Source organism: Pseudonaja textilis, chromosome 2 (assembly GCF_049901715.1).
Source record: "Pseudonaja textilis isolate UNSWEBS1 chromosome 2, rPseTex1.2, whole genome shotgun sequence".
NCBI classification, from domain to species: domain Eukaryota; kingdom Metazoa; phylum Chordata; class Lepidosauria; order Squamata; family Elapidae; genus Pseudonaja; species Pseudonaja textilis.
The window spans coordinates 232,052,905-232,075,063 of NC_141991.1; the positions used below are offsets into that span (position 1 = coordinate 232,052,905).

At 41.6% G+C, this 22,159-nt stretch overlaps 1 protein-coding gene across 1 annotated transcript in view; it reads right to left on the bottom strand.

Annotated features, from left to right (window-relative positions):
• Positions 1-22,159, bottom strand: part of IL31RA (interleukin 31 receptor A) — a 48,197-nt gene that overhangs the window by 15,226 nt on the left and 10,812 nt on the right. The window contains exons 4-9 of the mRNA XM_087927283.1: positions 19,699-19,822; positions 17,971-18,122; positions 15,119-15,261; positions 6,086-6,251; positions 4,235-4,311; positions 2,621-2,843 (exon numbers count right to left, since the gene is read on the bottom strand). Of these exons, the coding sequence (XP_087783409.1) occupies positions 2,621-2,843; positions 4,235-4,311; positions 6,086-6,251; positions 15,119-15,261; positions 17,971-18,122; positions 19,699-19,822 (885 nt within the window). The remainder of the gene's footprint in view (positions 1-2,620; positions 2,844-4,234; positions 4,312-6,085; positions 6,252-15,118; positions 15,262-17,970; positions 18,123-19,698; positions 19,823-22,159) is intronic.

A 22,159-nucleotide genomic window follows, 5' to 3' on the forward strand; every position in this document is an offset into this window, starting at 1 on the left:
TGGAATGTAACAATGAACAAGTGCCGGCGAGGAGGGGGCAGGGGTGGGATTCTACCAGTTTGCACCTATTTGCTAGAACTGGCTGTTAACATTCTAAGCAGTTCAGAGAACTGGTTGTTAGAAGAAATTACTGGCCTAATCTTGTAAGGAAGGCAGGAAGGAAACATTCTGGTGTTGCTTACAGAAACTGCCTGTTCGTTAACTCTTATTACATTCTTGGCAAGACTAGACTTCCTGTCTCAGGAACGTCTCTGGAATTTTTTTATCTCCTTTGCTGATACTTTACTTGTGTGGAGTGACCATTTAAAGTTACAATGGCACTGAAAAAAGTTACTTATGACCCTTTTTCACACTTACGACTGTTGCAGCATCCCCACAGTCATGAGAGGCCAGGCGAGGAGATGCGTGCCTCAATGTGAGTGATATTGAGTTGGCCACGCCCAGCCAATAACATGACCACCTAAGCCACATCCAGTCACATGACCACCAAACAATGCCCACCACCTAAGCCACGCCCACAGAATCGGTTGTTAAAAAATTTGAATCCCACCCCTGGGAGCGGGGATGCAGATGGGTCATATAAATATTCTTAGTTGCTAAAAAGGGTAAAGTATCCTTCCTTGTCAGCTGGTTAAAAAAAGGAAAATATTTCTAAAACAAATCCAGACTTCCATGAGATGAAGTCAACATCTGAATAGATATCAAACCAGCAGCGACGAGATCAAATAAGTGAATTAACAGTTTCAACAATAACCATCCACTGTCACATAAAAAGAGTTACATCGGAAACTGTAAGGCAGGTGAGAATCTATTGCAGTACCCAGCAAACAAAAGTACTGGGGAGCAAGTACCTATATGAATAATTCAGGCAGAATGGTTACCACAACATGGATGGGAGAGAAAGGAAGAAAGAAGATAGAAGACCAACTTTAAGGCAGATCCTGCCATACATCAAAAACATTTCGGAAACAGGAGAATGCACTTCCATGTTCTGCAAGTGGGGATCGCCTACTGCCCAGAGGCTACCATACAAGGACAAATGACGCATTACAAAGATCATTTGAAGGCGGGAGAAACTTTTAATGTAATTTGCCAGATTCCCTGCATGGATTGCCCTGTGACTACGTTGGACAGACAGGAAAGAAGCTAACCACCAGATTGCAACAACAAAATGAGCAGTTAGATGAAGAGATCCGAATTCATTGGTAGCCTCACATTGCAATGAACTAGGACATGCTTTCAATTTTGCAACTACTAAGATTGTTGACCAAGCATGGGCAAAAATAGCCAACAGAAATGACTGACTGAACCCTGGGATATTGGCTCCTGTCAGTTAACAAGAGGGCTTATTTACCACTAGTTTACCAGCTGCTTAGGAGCCGAGGGCATGGCAACACAAGGAAAAAATAACCAGTGACTTAATAGCCAGCCATCAAAGTCCCAATTAACAACTAAAAGGCACACACAACCAGGCACCACATAAATACTATGCATAGAATGCCCCAGTGCACGCATTCAGGAGACAAAGAAGTTCCCTAAGGATGGTCTCCTTGCATGAGCTTGGAAGAATAAACCTCTGGATCTGGTGACCGATTCCGATTAGATCCTGCAACATTATCCTTGGACACATATATTTGCCTTCATTCATAAATCAATTAAGTATCCTATAGCACTTCAGGTAGGAACAAAAATTTGGAGGTAGGATTTCAAGATTTGGGTGGAAAATACTATGTCATTTGGGGTATGAATAATTAGTTACAACAATACTGCTATACTGACAAAAAGAATAGTTTGGGTTCCAAAGAAAATAGGACAAGATAGGACAAGACTGGCAAAAGAAAAAAGAAAAAACAAATTCTCATCCAGAAGGAGGATTTACACTGACAAAATATTTACAGATTTTAGAGTGTCCTTTCTCAAGAAAACTACAGTAATCCCCGCCACAGAGATTGTTTATACAATCACTTCATACTGAAAGTGCAGATCAAATTAAAATTGTTATACTGTATTTCACGACTTGGAAACAATACTTCTGCTCTCACCCTCCCGACTTATTTATGTACCTTACTTTTTTCTAGTGCAGTGTTACTCATGTCTACTGAAACATTTAGGTGCAATTCAAAGCAACTTTTCATATACTAAATGTTATCCTATAGCTAATTATGTGACCAAAGAAATCAAATCCTGTATTGTATTTTTTTAACTACTTAATTCTTTTTACAAAGGCTCTGCATAAGTCTCTTACATCTATAATTTCCCTGAGATAACTATGGGAGTGGCATGAAAGGCCTGGTAAATAAATAAATACATATATTTTAGTATTTTATGTTTGACTTTTTGATTCCCGGAGACTGCCTTAACAGTTTTCTTGGCAAGCTTTTTCAGAAGTGGATTGTCATTCTCACATAAGAATCTATATAGTTAGCAAGCATTTCCTTTTCCTCTCCCTCTCCTTCTCTCTCTCCGTCCCTCCCTCTCTCCCCCCTTCCCTCCATCCCTCTCCCAGATGCACAAAGCACAAGTGGCACATAAGTAGTAATATGGTATACAGCCTTAAAAAGCCCTTTCTTAGTCTGTGTATAAGTGTATGTGTGTGTTGTGTACATTTGCATAAACATACCTATTGTTTCTTCATGTTTTGATGGAATTCTAATAGTAACTTCAGGAGAATATCCAGCACTGTTATAAGCAGTAAAACGGATATTGTAGGCATCCTTTGTCAGGCTGAGAATGATAGGCTCATTATGATTGTATTTTTTTTCAAAAGTAGTGTTGATGTGTTCTGCATTGTATTTGACTTTACAGCCAGTTATTATTCCTGAAGATGGGAATTCTTTATATTCCTGGTCAGTACATAGTAGCAATTAAGAAGAATAAATGATTAAACATTATAGGATTGGACTCCTCAAAATATAATGCATGAATAATACACACAATAGTAAAAGAGACACTTGAAAAGTATTCACCTGTTAGGTGCAGAGTTATAGTTATTCATAGTACCAGGTAATTTTGTACTGTACAAATGTGCAAATGTGTAAAACATATTTAAACATTAAAAAACAGAATCGTTAAAAGTTAAATAGAATAAATTAAAAGGAAAACATATTTTTCCCTCCAGTGCCTTTAGCAAATCAATTTCGATCCCATGAAAGCTTTGTTAATTAAAGAGAACAATTTGTTTCCAATTGGAAACTGTTTCTGGGTTTTATGCTCAAAACAGAAAAAAAAAATTAAAGTTTGATTTTAGGTTTTGATTAATTTGCTGCTATAGAAGTGGTATCTACTAGAAATGTAAAAAAAAAAAAGTTGAAGTTGAAAGATTTGTTATAGTCTACTGCACTGAAAAAAAATCAGGTCAGTGCTTTTTTCCCTTCTTTATCCTTATATATTTCTCCTTTCCTTTTATTTTCTGATTTTTGTTTCTGATTTTTATTAATAAACCTTAATAAAAATCTTCCAAAAAAAGCTTCCTTTGGAAAAATTATGCAAAGGACCAGAATCTTAGAAATCAACTTCTTCATCAACTTGAACAGGTTTTTCAGTGATAAAATATTTTACTACTTTATTTTTGACTTTTTGATTCCCGGAGACTGCCAGAACAGTTTTCTTGGCAAGCTTTTTCATTTGTATCTACATCACCTCATACAACCACATCTTCACCAGCTTTCAAGACTAAAAGCCATCCTGTATATTCTCATCAGCAATTGCAAAAAAATACCCTATATAATCTCTAAAACATTAATCAGTATAGGATCTTTTTAAACTATTTTTATCTGGACAAAAGTTTATATTAAACTTTTTAGCCTAAAGCATGATGCTGTGAATATCACCATTTCATTTTAAGAAATCTCAATAACCAGGATTTCTCAGCTTTTTATAAACCTTGAACACCAACTGTATGTCTTTTATCTTTCTTTTTCTCATCAAGAAAGCTACACACTTTTGTGGGAAATGAATGCCCTCTTAGATAATCCTTCTCAATTCTTCCCTTCTTTATTCTTAAAATAAACCAGTAAGTTGTTGAAAGGAATTTAGAATAAGAAACTTAAATTCATTCCTTTTCCAAAGTCAATGGATATGAATTATGCTTTCATTGGGAAAGTTAATCCAAGCAAGGAGACAAACTGGACTTTGACTTTAAAGCTTCTGCATATATAGTTTTAAGAGTCTACTGAGAAATAAACCATATATTAATTAAAAATAGGAATCTTTAAATGTCTTGATATTTGTTTACCTTCCACAAAAGATGCACACTCCTGTTTCCATTAGGATAAGTTTCAATTACTCTCCATAAGTCTATTTTCAAAGGAGCTGTTAAAAACAAATGAAACAGAATGGTAAAATAGGTAAATAAGTGATTCTTTCAGATCCCTTGGATAGGTATAGCTTCCTTTTTTGTTTGTTAAGTAATGTTTAGTCTTCTCTAATAGCAAACAGATCTTGCACTTAACAAGAACACAGTGACACTCCATTTTTGGTTATCCTTCCCAAGAAGGCAATTTCAGCTGTATTCTAGTAACTGAATATGTCAGACCATCATGACTGAATAACTGGAAGTACTTAATCCAAATAAAAGAAATCTTTAAAGATCAATGTTAGCCCTTCAAGGTGATGACAAGATGACACCAGAAGAAATACTAGAACTCTTGAAAACTAATGGTGTTTCTCCATTACTCCCTTTCATACCAGAAAGAATCGAGGCAAAGCTACTTTAAGCTCTATTTCTTGTGCTTTTTTGTTTTCCCTTCCTGGGCCATATTCTTTTAATGGCCTTTGCATATTTTCTCCAAGGTCACTTCTGTGCACTCTGCTATTTAAGAAAGAATTGCATCTCACCTGCCAAACAAATTGCTCTAAAGGAAGTCAGTTGGGAAGAAGTGTTCTTGGGAGAATCAGATGACCATAGACTCCAGTACATTACCCCACAATTCCATTTTTGGCTAACTAAGTTGAATTTTCTGTATATAAACAATATATATGTGCCAATATTTATGCAGGTTTTTAAATAGTTTATAGTTTATCTATTTATTGAAAAACATTTATATAGCTATCAATCTTCTAATCAATTCTGGGTATGCCCAAGGAAAAGTGAAAACAATATATCTAACCATATTGAAACTATGAAACTAATGTTAAAATATTAAAAGCAATCAAAATCCTGGCTTCAAGTCAAACATTTAATGTGTAATTATCCAATTTTATCCCAGCATTTGAGGAAAAAGCCAGGTCTTCACAGCTTTACAGAAGGCTAGGAGCCTGCCAAACACCCAGAGAAAGAATATTCCAAAGGGCAAGGGCAGCCATGGGAAAGGCGTACTTCCCAGCTCCCAATAAATAAATAAATATTTAGAGGAAGGGACAATAAATATTTAGAGGAAGGGACTAGGACAGGGGTGTCAAACTGGATTTCTTGGAGGGCTGGATCAGCATTGTAGTTCTCTTAGGCAGGCCAGCCTGGGTGGGGGGAGATGGGACAGATGCCTCCCGCAGCACCCAGCCACCCAAATGGGGCATGGGGGGGCGCGTGAGGCCTTCTGCATTCCATTTTCAGGCTGGATGTCCTCCTGCAGCACCCTGCTTCCAAAACAGGGCACCGGGGGAGGGGCATGTGAGACAGAGGCACCATTGGCCGGTTCTTTGCTATTTCCAGGCTGGCCCCATGGGCCAGATTTAAGCACCGCGTGGGCCGGATCCGCATTTGAGTTTGACACCCCTGGACTAGGAGCATGCCCACACTATCTGACTTTATAGCACAGGTAGACCTGCTTGTACAACATATAGAGTTGTAAAGGTGATGACCAACACCTTGACTTCCACCTGGAAAGGAACTGGAAGCCAATGCAGTTCACACAACCGAGGTTTTTATATGGGCAATCTTAGGGGACTGCATTACTGTGCGTGCTGCTCCACTCTAGAATAGTCAAAGTTTCTGGGTGATCTTTGTGGGCAGCCCTATGCAGAGTGCATTACAGTAATCCAAATAGGAGGTTACCAAGGCATGACTGATAGTTCTTTAACCTTTATTAACTATGACTAGAGATGTTTAAATCTGCAAATAAAATCGTTATGCCAAACTTAGTTTTACCTTGTTCTTCCGTTCTGTTTGTTACTCTGTTGCTCCATTCACTCCATTTACCAAACCCATCACCTTTACACCGAACAGCAACTGTATAATTTGTAAAATTCCACAGGCCCGTGAGATTTAAAGATTTAGTTGTTTCAATTATTTTAATCTGGATATTGATGCATTTCTAAAAATAAATAGAATTATTGTTTCAATTATTATGGTAATAGCTTACAACGAACAACTATTGTACAATTTGTAAAATTCCATAGGTCAGTGAGAGTTAAAGTTTGATTTCTTTCATCTTCTTTCAACTGGACATGGATATATCCTAAAAATAAACAAAACTGTTGTTTTGATAAGCACGGTAAAAAGAATAAATACAAAATTGTAAATAAGGGTTGTCATACATCCTGATTTCCCTTGACAGAGCTTTTTTTTCCAGCTGATGAAAGCTCAGTCCAGCTAGGAATGGAAAATATTATCTTTATTTATAGAAGAAAAGCTTTTACTTCACTAATTGAGCGTGAGCTGTGGTGGAGGAGGGGTTTTTTTCTTATCCTGAATGATAAGAATTGAAGTTCTTCCTTGCCATTTGTCACATTGTATAAATATTACTGACAGATTTGCCTATGGACAGATTTCTGCTGAAGGCATAAACACTTTTGAGCTGCACAATCATCAACATCAAGGCTTTGGTGGCTTCTGATGACTATTCAAATTAATTATTCCACATTAATTTATTTTCAAACTCTACTCCAAATTTATTTATTCCCCAAATTATTTTTTCCTCTTTCCAATTACTCCAATTACTTTCCTTTATTCTATAACATTTAGCACAAATATTTCATGCTTATTTTCTGCTTTTATCCACCTTTTAATCATCCTGTCCATATCAATAATTTAATTGTAAAATTACTTGTATTCATTTTCTATGATTCCTGCATTTTACTAGACTAACCTTCTTCCAACAATCATTCCCCCAATCATCAATGAAAAAGAGGAATGACATATTTTTAATAAAAGAGCAAAGTTTCATTGTTTAGATGTTTAAAGAGAAAACAAGATCAGCTTTCTATAATTTTATCTTCACCATTGTGGAAGAGTTGGTTGTAAAGGTAAAAACCATGGAAAGAAATGACTACAATATTTGGGGATTCAGCAGGCAACAGAGAAATTGGAGCCCATTCAAACATCTATTATAGATTTCACTAGAGTTGATATGGCATACAGTTTGTAAATAAATAAAATCAAGCAAGTAATAACTTTCAGGAGAGCCTATTTCAATAATAAAAGATAAGAGAATCAGCAAGATAGATGGACTCAATTACAGCAACAATGGGTGCACTATTGGAGGAGCAGAAAGAGCAGGCTGGGGTCAGATCATCCAAGAAAAAAAATCAATGTATGTGGTTGTTAAGAGCAAATACCAGCTTAATGGCACAATATCAAAGCGCTAGGCAGGATCCCATAGACAAAATCTTCAGGTCATAAAACACAGGAGGATTGAAAATTGTATATTGGATGTACAATAGTATATCAATGAGGGGGGAAATGACTGTAAGTTAGGAAATACCAATAAAACAGAACATTTATAGCTCAGGTTTGAAATGAAGGGTGCTGTTCTGACTCAGCCTTCGCAGAAGTAAAAAACAGACTTCTCACAAAGAAAACCCTCTCTTTATTTACACATTGAGTTTGACACCCCTGGTTTAGAAAATACATTGATCAAATCTGCAGAGATACAATGGTAAGGTGAATAACAACAAGCTCAGAGCATGAATGGAGGTCAGAACTAGTATCAAGATTTTGGATCATCTTTACTAGCCAGAATATGGGGGGAAAGACAGCAAGATAAATTTCAGCAGGGATGAGCCTTACATTTGGATTGGAAAATTAAAGGCTTTAATGTAGGAATGGAAAGGAATGTATTGGGAAGTAATATTCAGAAAGGAGTTCTGGGTTCTTGGAAGATTACAAGCTGAACATGGGACAATGTCACAATTCATTTGTTTAAAAAAAACCATAAATGCAATCTTAGGCTACATAAACATGTGAAATTCCTATTTGTCTCTCTATTCTGGACTGATCAGACCACACTTAGAATACTGGGTCTGGTTTTAGGCACCAAGTTTTAAGTTAGACACGAACAAAGTGTAACATGCCAGGGGAGAGTAACCATGATGAGAATCGGTTGGAGGCAATGGGTATAGTTCCTTAGGGAAGAGGAAACTACAAGCAGACAAGAAAGCTATTTTCAAGTGTCTCAAGCAATATCATGTAGGTGACATAGCAGAATTATTCCAAGAAACAGGATAATTAAAAAAAAACAGATTTAAATGTATGTATATGTCAGCTAAATGTTGGAAGTATAAAGAATAGAATAGAATAACAGAGTTGGAAGGGACCTTGGAGTCCGACCCTGTGCTTAGGCATTAAACCCTACACTACTTGTCACAAATAGTTATCCAACATCCTTTTAAAAACTTCCAGTGTTGGAGGCAAGTTGTTCCACTGATTAATTGTTCTAACTGTTAAGTTCGGAAAGAAGGGAGGCCACACCAGAGCTTCAGTCATAACGCACTTTATTCGTGGGAATAAAGGGGGCTGTCGCGTCTGCAGCTAACAGCAGACCTACCAGCGAACAGCAGCTGGCTCAACCTAGCAGCCGGCTTTTATAGCCGACTGTCGAAGGGAGCCAGCTGATGGGGACTAAGAACGCCCCCGCAAGAATTGCGGACCTGATGGGGAACTGGTGTCAGCCCCAAGGACATAACACCCCTTCCCCCCAGATACGAACATGAGTAGTCTTTAAGGTATGAAGGCGGTTTGTGTTGCCGCTCTGATCGTCTTAGTTCGGGTGTAGGAGCGGGTGGCACAGAGTTCGGGACAGCGGGGATTTGGTCCCTTGGTAGCTGTCCAGCCACCCGACCTTGCTCGCCGGTCGCCGGCCGGGTTGTCGAGTCGCTGCGGTCTCCCGGTGCGGTAGGGGAGCTGCTGGGGATGGATGTTGATTCTGTAGGATGGTCACGGTCAGCCATCTGCTCCCTCGGTTCGGTTGGTGGAGGCAGGTTACTCTGAGTGTCCCAGCTAGGTGCCGGATGCGGTGCCTGGAATGTTGCTGTGGTCTCTGGGTCGGTGGTGGCGTGCTCGTTCTGCCGGCTCCTCAACTGATCCAGGTGTCTCCGCCAAATGCGCCCGTCTTCTAACTGGACGTGGTACGACCTGGGCCCCATGATGGCCACGATCCTGCCAGGTACCCACAACGGGTCTCCCGCATAATTTCTGGTGAAGACTTGATCCTGTAAGACAAAACTCCTGACCCTACTGTTAGACCCAATGGGTGTATCTGGGCAATAGTGAGGGTGCAGCCTGTCTAGTATTGTCCTTAAGCGTCTGCCCATCAGTAGCTCTGCCGGTGACTTGTTTGTGACCGTGCACGGGGTCGAGTGTTGGCTTATAAGGAATCTAGAGAGTCTGGAATGCCAGTCATCTTGGGAGAACCTGGCGAGGGCCTCTTTGGTTGTTCTGACTGCTCGTTCGGCCAACCCATTGCTCGAGGGGTGAAAGGGAGCCGTTAGGATGTGCCGGATGCCTAGGTTGGCGACATACCGGCTGAAGTCTGTGGATGTAAATTGAGGACCGTTATCCGACACAATGGTGTCTGGGAGACCGTGTGTGACGAACAAACGAGTCAGTGCTTGGGCGATTGCTCGTGTGGTGGTTGAGAGTAGGAGTGCCACATCGATCCATTTAGAAAATGAGTCTACTACTATTAGGAATGTTTTGCCATGGAATGGGCCGCCAGGTCAACATGTAGACGAGACCATGGTGCGTTGGCGCTTTCCCATTTGGTGGGAGGGGTTACTGGGGCGCTGGCCGGGATTCTTGACAGGGACGGCAGGAGCTTACCCATTTTGCAATTTCGTCGTCCATGCCCGGCCACCATACATAGCTCCGTGCCAACGCCTTCATTCGTACAATGCCGGGGTGCCCTTCGTGTAATGCCTTCAGGACGGGTCTGCGTAGTGATTCTGGAATGACAACTCTGGTCCCCCATAGCAGACAACCCTGTAAACTGGAAAGTTCCTGTTGGCGGACTTTAAAGGGTGAAAATTCGTTAGAAGGGTTACTGCCCGGCCACCCCCTCCGTACCCAGTCCAGGACCTGGGCGATCAGTTTGTCCTTCCTGGATTGGAAGGCAATGTCTCTCGCAGTGATTGGAATTCTGAACTCACTGGTGTCAAAGATGGTGTGGACTGGGGCCGGATCCTCCACAGGCGTTGGTAGCGGGCACCGGCTGAGGGCGTCTGCATGGCTGAGATTTTTTCCTGGACGGTGCACTAACTTGTATGAATATGCTGCCAGGAATAAAGTCCATCTTGTCATTCGGGGAGACAAGACTTGTGGTGTTTGGTTTTCTCCGGAGAGAAGCCCCAACAATGGTTTGTGGTCTGTAACCAGTTCGAAGTTGTGCCCAAATAGAAATTCATGAAATTTTTTAACAGCTGCTACGGCAGCTAGGGCCTCTTTGTCGATTTGGCTATAGTTGCGTTCTGTCGTTGAAAATGTTCTAGAGAAGAACGCAATGGGGGCTTCGGACCCGTTGGGTAGTCTATGACTTAATACGGCCCCAATTCTGAAGGGCGAGGCATCTGCTGCCAAAACTAGCGGTAGGTTCTGGTTGAATTGGATCAGTACAGCGTCTGAAGTGAGGAGTGACTTGACTGCCCTGAAAGCGTATTCCTCTTTGGGTCCCCAGTGCCATGGAACATTTTTATCTAAGAGTCTATGCAGTGGTTCTGCCACTGATGCCTTGTGCGGCAGAAATGATGCATAGAAGTTCAGCAGGCCTAGGAAGGCTTGTAGTTCTGGTTTGGACGACGGTGTGGGTGCCTCGTGAATGGCTTTAACCTTTGATTCTACCGGGTGGATGCCAGAGGCGTCTATTCGGTACCCGAGAAAGTCCACCTGCTTAGTGGCTATGGTGCATTTTTCTTTTTTAGTTTGAGGCCATGCTGTCTGAATCTGTCCAACACCCTCTAACTCTGAGGAAAAGCTGTGTTCTGTCCCGGCGGAAACCAAGATGTCATCAAAGCACGGAACCACGCCAGGGAGGCCCTGTAGGATCCGTTCCATTAACGACTGGAATATGCCCGGGCGACACTCACACCAAATTGGAGGCGCTTGCATCGGAAGGCCCCTCTGTGGGTAACAATGGTTTGCAATTCGGCCGTTTGGTTGTCTACAGGAAACTGTTGGTAAGCCTGTGACATATCCAATTTGGCGAATATCTTTCCGGGTTCGAATGTGTGCAGTAAATGCTGGATTACTGGCACTGGGTATGTGCTAGTCTGTAAATAGCGGTTTATTGTAGTCTTGTAGTCTGAACACATCCTTATACTACCATCTTTTTTGAGGGGTGTGACAATAGGTGTCTCCCACTTAGCAAAATCCGTGGGTTTGATTACCCCTTGTTTTAACAATTTGTCTAGTTCCGCATCCAGCTTAGAACGCAGAGCGAATGGCACTCTCCACGGTTTCAAACGGATGGGAACTGCCTGGGGGTCCACTGAGAGAGAAATAGGTGTGCCCTTGTAGCACCCCAGTTCATCGCTGAAAACGTCAGCGTAATCAGAGAATAGTGAGTCGGTGTCAGAGGACGAGACAGCATGAACCCCCGTTAAGTTAAGGCCAAGAGAGGGGAACCAATCCAACCCCAAAAGACTAGAAAGGGCACCATCAACTACCACTAATGGCAGGTGTCCTTTAAAGGTTCTGAATTTGACTAGGAACTTGCCTGTTCCGATTACTGGAATGTTCTTTCCTTGGTAGTCTCGTAAGGATAGGCGACTCTTCTGCAGCTGTTTCCTGGACAGGCTGGGACGTATCTTCTTGAGCGTGCTCCATGAAATAATCGAGAGCGCTGACCCGGTATCGACCTCCATTAGGCAGGGTTTACCTTCTAAATGAATGGAGAGTTTAATTTTATTGGGTGTTAAGAAGGTATGGTTAGCTTGATAGCATGTAAAACAGTTTTCTACTTGCCTGGATGGCCCCGAGGGGGCGTAAGATGGTGGCTTTTGTGGAGCCACGTGCGCTGCCTGGCACACCCTAGCGATGTGTCCTCTTCTGCTGCAGTTGTTGCAGGTGGCACTTTTGAACTTGCACGTTGCTCTGGCATGGGGACCCCCACAGGAGAGGCACAGCGGGGTGTGCCTAGGTACGTTGCCTTCTCTCGGTCTAGTTCCTACCTGTGGCTGCTTGAATGGTTTGAGACGGTGCACTTCAGATTGCTCGATGGGCTCTTCTTCGTTCACTGCCTCCTCAGAATGTACAGTGACTGGATTACCTTTGGGGGTGCTTCCCTGTATTTCAGCCGCTGACTGTATTGCCAATTCTGCAGCCAGGGCTTCCTCGATGGCTTGTGCTAGGTTGAGGTCCTTCCTTGCCAACAACCGCCTCTGTAGTCTTGTATCCTTGACCCCGCAGACAAGTTGGTCCAGGAGCATGTCATCAAGGTAGCCTTTAAATTCACAGTGCAGGGCTGCGGTTCTGAGGGCTGCCATATATTGGTTTATGGTTTCTCCCTCCACTTGCTTTCTCATGCGAAAGGCGAAGCGTCTCACGATCTGTGACGGTTTTGGCGAATAATGATTGGAGAGGGTCTCCAGTAGCTCAGACCATGGGACATTCTTGAGTTCTCTTGGGGCAAACAGTGCTGTTGCCGTGTCAAATACGGTGGCCCCGCAGTAGCTTAGGAAGAAAGACTTCTTTTTGTTGTCTGTAGCGTCAGCCAGACCCACAGCATCAATATAATGGTTAAACCGGTTTTTATAAGAGTCCCATTTATCTTCGTCTGGTTTGAATGGCTGGAACGCCGGATTCGCATTCATGACTGGTTCAGCTTGCGGCAGGTAAAACAAGTCTCACTGGGAATACAGGCCCTGGAAGGGGTAGCAGCTACAGTTTGTAGTGCTGTTAACGAGTGTTCAGCTTCTGAGTTCTCTCTGGGTTGTACAGGTAGCAGCTGCGCTCGCAGTGCAATTTCGGTCTGGTGATTCAGCTCGTGGAATCTCTCTGGGTTTTCTCGCTCTCTGCAGCCCTTGGCGGCTGGGAACAGACGCTATAACTGACGTCTGTTTGAATTTCGCGCCCTTACAAGGGCGAGGCGGCGATGCTGCAGCTGCGCGCTGACAGCGATTTAAATCTCGCGCCTAGATTTAGCGGTCGTGAGCGTCGCGCTGGAGCTTCGCTACACGCAATTCTGGCAAGTTTGTTGTTGGGCGGCTGAGGCTCTCAGTGCCCACTCTCTTGTAGCTAGTTTGTGTTCTTGAGCGGCTACACGCTCCGCTTCGATTCCTTCCCAAATGGCTGACCGAGCTCTCAACGTCGCGGCTACGGTTCAGCGCTTCAGATTCGTGATTTTCAGCTCTTGTATAGCTGCTGGCTGGCCAAATCCCACCTTCGTCGCCAATGTTAAGTTCGGAAAGAAGGGAGGCCACACCAGAGCTTCAGTCATAACGCACTTTATTCGTGGGAATAAAGGGGGCTGTCGCGTCTGCAGCTAACAGCAGACCTACCAGCGAACAGCAGCTGGCTCAACCTAGCAGCCGGCTTTTATAGCCGACTGTCGAAGGGAGCCAGCCAATGGGGACTAAGAACGCCCCCGCAAGAATTGCGGACCTGATGGGGAACTGGTGTCAGCCCCAAGGACATAACACTAACTGTCAGGAAATTTCTCCTTAGTTCTAAGTTGCTTCTCTCCCTGATTAGTTTCCACCCACTGCTTCTTGTCATGCCCTCAGGTGCTTTGGAGAATAGCTTGACTCCCTCTTCTTTGTGGCAGCCCCTGAGATATTGAAACACTGCTATCATGTCTCCCCTGTAGTGTAATCAGACTCCGGGCTCATACTCCAGGCCCATGTGGTGGACATGCCCAAAAGCAAAAACATATCGGACTAAAATACATACTTGGATAGAAAAAATGATAAAGGAACACATAGATTTAAAACCAGAAATATTTCTGTTGGGTATCATACCAGAAAAATATTTAAAAAGAACTATGTATTTAATACTACATGCATTAACAGCGGGCAGAATTTTATTTGCACAACATTGGAAAATACTAGAATGTGCAGAAATGGTAGATTAACACTTGAAATTAAAGAGAAGAAAGATACAGATTATTTTGAAACATGGGATTCATTAAATAACAGAAATAGAAGTTAGAATATTTAAAAGTATAAGCAAAGGATTAATTTTATCATGAGGATTTATTATATGTTTATTATCAATATGATTTAGTATTAACATTTAACTATTAATATTATGTTGAAAAATACTGTTATGATATGATCACTACTAATGAACATGATGATGATGATGATGATGATGATGATGATGACTATTGCTCAAACTAACTGTAACTGACAACACACTGTTTATATGGACATTGAACTTGTTCCTTTCTTTATATAGTAAAATTTTTTTTGGAAAAAAACAGATTTAAATTACAAGGAAATAGATTTTAGGAAAAAATTTCCTAAAGATATTTGAAGAAAGGCTGGATGGCCATTTCATAGGAATGATCAAATAATGGATTCCCTCACTGGACGGACAGGTGGACTTTATAATTTCTACGATTGGTTGGTTCCTACTTTTACATTCTATGATATTCTAGTTTCCAGCTTACTACCATAAGCCTATTATCACATCACAAATGCTAAACACATAATGTCTCCTCAGCTAATATTTGAGTGGAGTTGATCTTCATTCAAAGGCATCCAGAGGGGAGAAAGAGACAAATACTAACATATTCATTATGATACACTTGTGTCAGATATTATGATGCAAACATACATATTACCTCATTTAGCTTGTTCGGGACACCACTATTTTTATTCTCACTTGGAGATGAAATTAAAATACTTGGGAGCCTCATTTTCAATGCCATCATCTAAGAAACTACTTACTTCTGCGATCATCTAAGAAACTTCTTCCTCTATTTTTAATTGATTTGTTAAAACGTATATCAATTGAAATTTGTCTTACAGAAATATTTTTGGTTGTGGCTTCGTAGCGAATCTGGCATAGAAAACGATCATAACTTGGTTCATGTTGGTTTCTTCTCAGGTCAACTCTTAGCATTTCCTTCATCCCTTCTACTTTCAGTATTTCAGGAGGACTAGGTTTCACTAGAATTGAGAAATGAGTGGTAAACTTTCAGAGTTTAACATACAATTTAACTATAGTCAGCAACAGAAAACATCCTAATTTAGGGTAAAACGACTAGACAGGAAACCCAGGTCTGTAGCAATAATTCCTAAGAACTATACAAAGTGACCAAATTCACCTTGCACAAAGATATATCAACTAAGGACTGCAATATTTTTATCAGTTTTCTGCCTAGTATTCCAGATATCCATAGAGAAATACCATTCAAATCTATAGTTAAATCCCACTCAGGGTTTTAGAAATCAAGTGGTCACAGATATCCAGGAATGAATTATTATACTTCATCTCAACACAACTAGAGCAGCGGTTGCCAACCAGTGGGCCATGGCCCACTGTTGGGCTATGAGAAAATTTTGGTGGGCCGCAGAGAAATCTCACCCCCAGAGCACCCCACAAAGCAATTAATCCAGGCTGCGCAGAAACACAAGGCTGCGCCACCCACATGGCCCACGGAAACCCTGCCCGCTCACTCACTCCTTACCCAGTAAACTTGCCTGCTAAATTTCCATTTTTCCTTTTTCTGACCATCATCTGTTCTGCTGTGCTGGGAGATTTAGATTAGCTAGGAAGCAGGAAATGGTTGGATTTTTTGCTTTCTAGCTAGTCTTTAGATCTTCGGCTCTGCTTGAACCTTAGGATTGAAGGTTTGCTTGCAAGCAAATTTGAGAGACTGAGCTAGCCGATGGCAGATAGGGAGATCACTGAATGATTCTGTGAGCAACTCAATCTGCCTGCTTTGCCTGATTTTGGGTCAAAGTTGCTCTTTCTTTTAAATAAAAAATTCCGTATTTACATGCATGGAGTGTCGTGAGTTAATTTTGTGAGTTTGCTTGCAAACAAATTTTATGTGACAGACTGAGCTAGCCAATGGCAGATAGATAGATTTCTGAATGAATCTGTGATTCTGTGAGCAACTCAATCTGCCTGTCTGCTTTGTCTGATTTTGGGTAAAAGTTGCTCTTTTTTATAAAAAAAATTCAATATTTATATAAATATTTATAATATTTACATACAAGCCAGGCCCAGTCAGTCACAGGACCACCAAGCCACACCCACAAATTAGGCCACACCCACAGAACCAGTTAGTGGTCCCTGGGATCTAAAATTATGAGTTTGGTGGTCCCTGAGGTCCAAAAGGTTGGCGACCCCGAACTAGAGAATGCAATCAAGTAAAAATTGGCACGACTGTAGATGGAGTGTTGAAATATAAACCCTGTCCCATTTGAATGGGCAAATGGTGCTCATACCAAAAAGATAGATCTTGCATCATAGACTGCTTTTGCAGGAACTGTTGCATCAATTCCTTCATTTCACAATTGCAACAATAACAAACTATAAAATCTTTCCATGGGGGCAAACAATACATTTAATGTATTTTGAACATCCCATCTGTACTCAATAAATTATAAACTTAATTGAAGCATAATAACTTCAAATATAAAATAATAATCTTTCCAATCCATCCATCTTTTCAAATTGGATTGGGGAGGCACACTTTCGCTTTAATCTTACTATCCAGGTGAACCTTGGAGGCATGTATTTTCCGTAGACATGCTACCTTATGGAACCACTGCCCCCATGATTTAAAAGGCCCCCTCCCCCAACATTTTCGCTTTTGACATCAGGTCCTAACATTTTTTTCCATATGCTGAGATAGAATGAGAATATCTGGAACTGGTTGTGAGGCATCCCAAGGGGATGTTTGAGATGCTGCGTTTCATTCTTATGGTTTCTGATTTTATAATCATTGGTTTTACTGTTTAAGAAGAGGGGTCACACAAATATTTTAAATGAAGAAATAAATGATAAATAAAGGAGAATATTTGTAGTCAGGGTTGAAATGAGGGATCATTGGCGCTCTCTGACCTTGACTGTTTTCTTGCAGATGCTTCATTACCCAAACTAGGCCACATCATCAGTACTAGTAAGGAGTGGGATTTGCTCTCAATTTATATTCTAGTGGCTTGCCTTGTCAGTATTGCTGGGAGTGGTCTTGGAGGTTCTTTTGGGGTTATTAGCTTGTTTGGCAGTACTGTTTGGTGAATTGTTTATTTGTTGATTGTTGGTCTGATGTTAAACTTGGAGTTAACCTATGCTCATCTGGATGTTGTTTGCTGATGGGCAAGTATTTTGCTCTTTTTGTTCCCTTTTTGGCTTGTTGACTTAACCATAATTTCAACTGGAAAATGTGACCATTCTAGACCAAGCCAAGTCCAAAAAAGCTAGAGAATTTCTAGAAGCCTGGCATTCTGACAAATTAACCATCAGTAGACATATAGACATAAATAAAATATCTACATACTGTGCAAAAGAGACAATCAACAAGCCAAAAAGGGAGCTAAAAACCCAAAATACTTCTCCACCAGCAATCAACACACAGATGAGCACAGATTAACTCCAAGATTAATATCAGACCAACAAAAATACCCCAATCAAGGAACTGCCAAACAAGCTAACAGTAAACAGCTCAACCAAAATACATCCAAGACCACCCCTATCAATACTGATGGAATAAGCCACTGGAATATAAACTAAGAGCAAGCCCTTTCAATACTAGCACTGATGATGTTACCTAGTTTGAGTAATGAAATGTCTATAAGAAAACAAGCTCAGAAAGCATTGAGGACCTCTCATAAATAAATATTTTATTAAGTCAAGAGTTGACTTACATATGTCTATCATACGTTGGGAAGGCAAGTTGAATGTTTCTCCAACGAGTTCTCCAACTTTGACTTGTTTAACAACACTCCCAGATAGAATGTAATTTGCTATACATGAACCATTTTCCATTGTACCGTTATTTGTTTGACTTTTCCCATTGCTGAAATAAGTAAAGAAAAGTAGATTGTTATATTTTAAAAAATCTGAATTAAAAAAGTCAAAAGTCAAGAATTTTATCATGAACCAATCATAGAGGGTTTTTTTAGACCTGACATAATTTAGGAAAAAAATAAGCACAAAAAATAATGTCCCCAAAACTGCTAAGGTCAAAGTAGAAGTAATAACTAAAGATTATGTCATCTTGTTCAAAACAGAATTGCGATTGGTAATTAAAACAAGTTCTAAATAAAGCCAAATATTACGTGACCAACACTGTAGCAGGCAGAAAGTAAAGCAAGACTAGCATGGAAGGAAGGTTAGCAAGGATGCTAACCAGGGGTGGGATTCAAAAATTTTAACCGGTTCTGTGGGTGTGGCTTAGGTGGTGGGTGTGGTTTGGTGGTCATGTGACTGGGTGGACATGACTGGGTGGTCATGTGACTGGCTGGGCTTGGCCAACTCAATATCACTCACATCGAGACATGCATCTCCTCGCCTGGCCTCTCATGACTGTGGGAATGCTGCAACAGTCGTAAGTGTGAATAATGGTCATAAGTCACTTTTTTCGGTGCCATTGAAACTTTGAATGGTCACTCCACACAAGCAAAGTACCAGCAAAGGAGGGGAAAAAAACTCCAGAGACGTTCCTGAGACAGGAAGTCTAGTCTTGCCAAGCATGTAATAAGGGTTAATGGAGAGGCAGTTTCTGTAAGCAACACCAGATTGTTTCCTTCCTGCCTTCCTTACAGGATTTGGCCAGTAATTTCTTCTAACAACCGGTTCTCCGAACTGCTTAGAATGTTAACAACCGGTTCTAGCGAATAGGTGTGAACTGGTAGAATCCCACCCCTGATGCTAACTGAGCTAACAGGAATTAAAGACTTCTAGATTCATCCTTTAGTTATCAGGTATGTTTAACTCATGAGAAGTGTCTTTCTGAATGCAGCATTACATACAAGAAGTTCTATTTCTTAAGTAAGCATTTTGCCTGGTTACTCCTGGAATTTCTTTCCTCTGATATTTTCTTTCCTAAGAGGTAAGTAAGATTCGACCAATAGTTCCATGTGAAGACTGGAAGGTCCTTGTCACCTGACCTTTTTTTTCTAACAGAAGCAAACCTCTATTATATATACAGTAATAGGCTGTGCAAAACTTGAAGCAACGTCTGGTTGCCGTGTTAGGCTGGATAAGAAGCAATAAAAGAAAGATGGTCATCCCAAGGGACCAAACATCTGCTAAAACTCGTAAAGTCCTCCTAGAAGAAGTCTACATTCAGCCCAGCCCAAAGTCTGGGAAAAGAATCAGGTTTCCGAGGCAAAATTAACAGACAACAGGCTTTCAGATCTTCACATCTCTGGGAAGATGTTTTCCATAAAGGAGCCTCTCTGACAGAAGATGCACCTCAGATGACATTGTTTAATGGATGGGACCTGGAGCATACCAATTCTGTTTGACCTCACAGGAGAGGCAGCAGCAACAGAGAAAAGGCAAACTCTCAAATGAATAATCTCTACACTGTATAGATGATGGTCATCAGTTGATTCCACCCCATAATCACCATTCCAATTGCCACTTACTTTTCTGTGGTAACAACCCAGCAGTTTGTACCACTGGGTAGTTCTCTTCCAGACGTCCAGCTACAATTAAGAATGTCACTGTAATAATAGATGCAAGAAATGATTTCAGGTTTCTGCGGCGAGGCTGTAATTAAGTGGAACAAAAGAATAACTGTCATCAGGCATTATTTAATTGCTTTATGGTCTTCTAAATATTAAAAGCACAAGTATTTATCTGAGTAATTTTCTTCATTTTATCTTCAAACAATAACCTGTGAGGTATGTTGAGCTAGAACAGGGGTGTCAAAAGTGTGTCATCACGGCAGCATCACATGACGTATCGTGACTTTTCCCCCCTTCTCTAAACCGGAGGTGGGTGTGGCCAGCACATGATGCATCCAGCCTGTGGGCTGCAGGTTTGACAGCCCTGAGCTAGAGAAAAAGAGTGACCCAAAGCTACTCGGTTAGTTTCCATGACTGAGGGGAGACTCTTCAGTTCATTACTTTACACTGGCTCCTTTCATTTCTAAAGGGAGATCTGTTTTAAATAACTACGGCTAGCTTTTAAATTATACTGTAACTCTTACTATAAACCCACTGTTTTCATTAGGAAATAATATTGTTCCACGTCTATCAGCTTTGAATTATCTTTGGTTATCAAGATTTATCTGTATTCTGTTAAAGAGGATAAATGACATACAGTACAAAGGGTACATGCACATAAACATTTTTCACTGTGCCAATGAAAATCTTCCTTCTGCCCCAATTAGCTCCAAGAAATAAATTCCAAATATCAAAAATATTATTAGCCTTTACCAGGGATTCAATTAAATAAAATTGCAAAATTTAAACTGTTTAAGGCAACCCTTGTTTAGCAACTTCAATTGGGATCTGCAACTCAGTTGCTAAGTGAAGTGGTCCTTAAATGGAAAATCACATGACACCCAAATAGGCTTTCTCCCTTCCCTCTCTTTTGAAAAGTTCACCAGGGTACTGGGACAATTAGACAGAAGGGAAATTATATACAGTTACATTTATTTCAAAGGAAGGGGTTACCCCCCCAAAAATAAGCAGACACACAATGAGAAATGCACATCCAAAGGTATGCACTCCAGCTGGCTGTTGGTCTACTGCAGAGGTCTCCAAACTTGTCAACTTTAAGACTTGTGGACTTCAATTCCCAGAATTCTCCAGCCAGCTGGGAGTTGAAGCCCACAACTCTTAAAGTTTGGGGACCCCTGGTCTACTGCATGGCCCCAAGTCACTTAGACAGCAGACAAAGACAATGGTGTGAAACCAAGTAGTCCTGTCAATTACAGGTACAGCTGGGGCTAACTAAGGTCACAGAGTTGAGCTTGTTTATCTACAGTTGGAAACTTTTGGGGAAGTGCTGGGCTGCAAAGAAAAACAACTCAGGAAACTGTTCTGGACTAGCAGGCTCGTAGCCTGCAAATCTGATTGGCCCGCTGAAAGCCGATCGTGATTGGTTGCCATAGACTGATGCGATTGGCTAGTAAACGGGCTGCTGCGATTGGCCCTGCCAAGAGCGGCAAACTCAAATCGCCTTCATTGGCTGCCTAGCCGCAGCCAGCCCTATAAAAGGGGCTGCTGTGGCTGGGTTTAGTTGCTCAGATCTGAAGTCACAAATAAAGAGCTTTAGTTACTGTCTGAGTCTTGCCTCCGTTCTTGAACCATCCTCCCAGATACAACACTGGCGACGAGGATGGGATGCGGAGGCAACAGAAGCTATTAAATTGAGCTAGCTGAAGGAGCACGTGGCTGACAGAGCGCAACGACAGCAATATGGCCTGCAGCGCTATACCACCCGCACCATTTGATCCAGCTAGCGAAGATTGGGACTCATACATGGACAGATTTCAAATGTTCCTGGAGTCCAACAACCTCAAAGATGCCACGCCCAGCAAGAAACGAGCCGTTTTTCTAACCCATTGTGGACCAGCCATTTTTAAGATGGCTAAAGCCTTAGCCAAGCCAGCTGAAGTTAAGACCATGGATTGGGACACCCTTGCTCCCATCCTGCACAACCATTATGCCCCAGCCGTGCCAACTCTCATTTGCAGGCATGAGTTCTATCAGAGGGACCAACATGAAGGTGAGAGCGTTGGGGATTTTGTGGCAGACCTGAGGAACCTGGGTGGTTTGTGTGGCTTCACCAACCTCGAGGAAGCCATGAGAGATCGCATAGTCCTTGGCCTCAGGGACCCAACCACTCAGAGCAACATCATGGCCAAGGGAGACATCGCGCTTGCAGATGCCATAGCAGACGCCACAACAGCCGAAGCCACTCGTAAATCAGCAGCACGAATGCGTCAAACCAGCGGGACCAACCGCCAACCCACCAATGATGCTGGGAAACCTTCAGACAAGTACACATCAACCACCCATCACGAAGACGTCGAGTCATCCTTAGACAGCGAGGAAGAAGTAGTCCACAGGCTCTGGTCAGAACGTGAGCAACGGG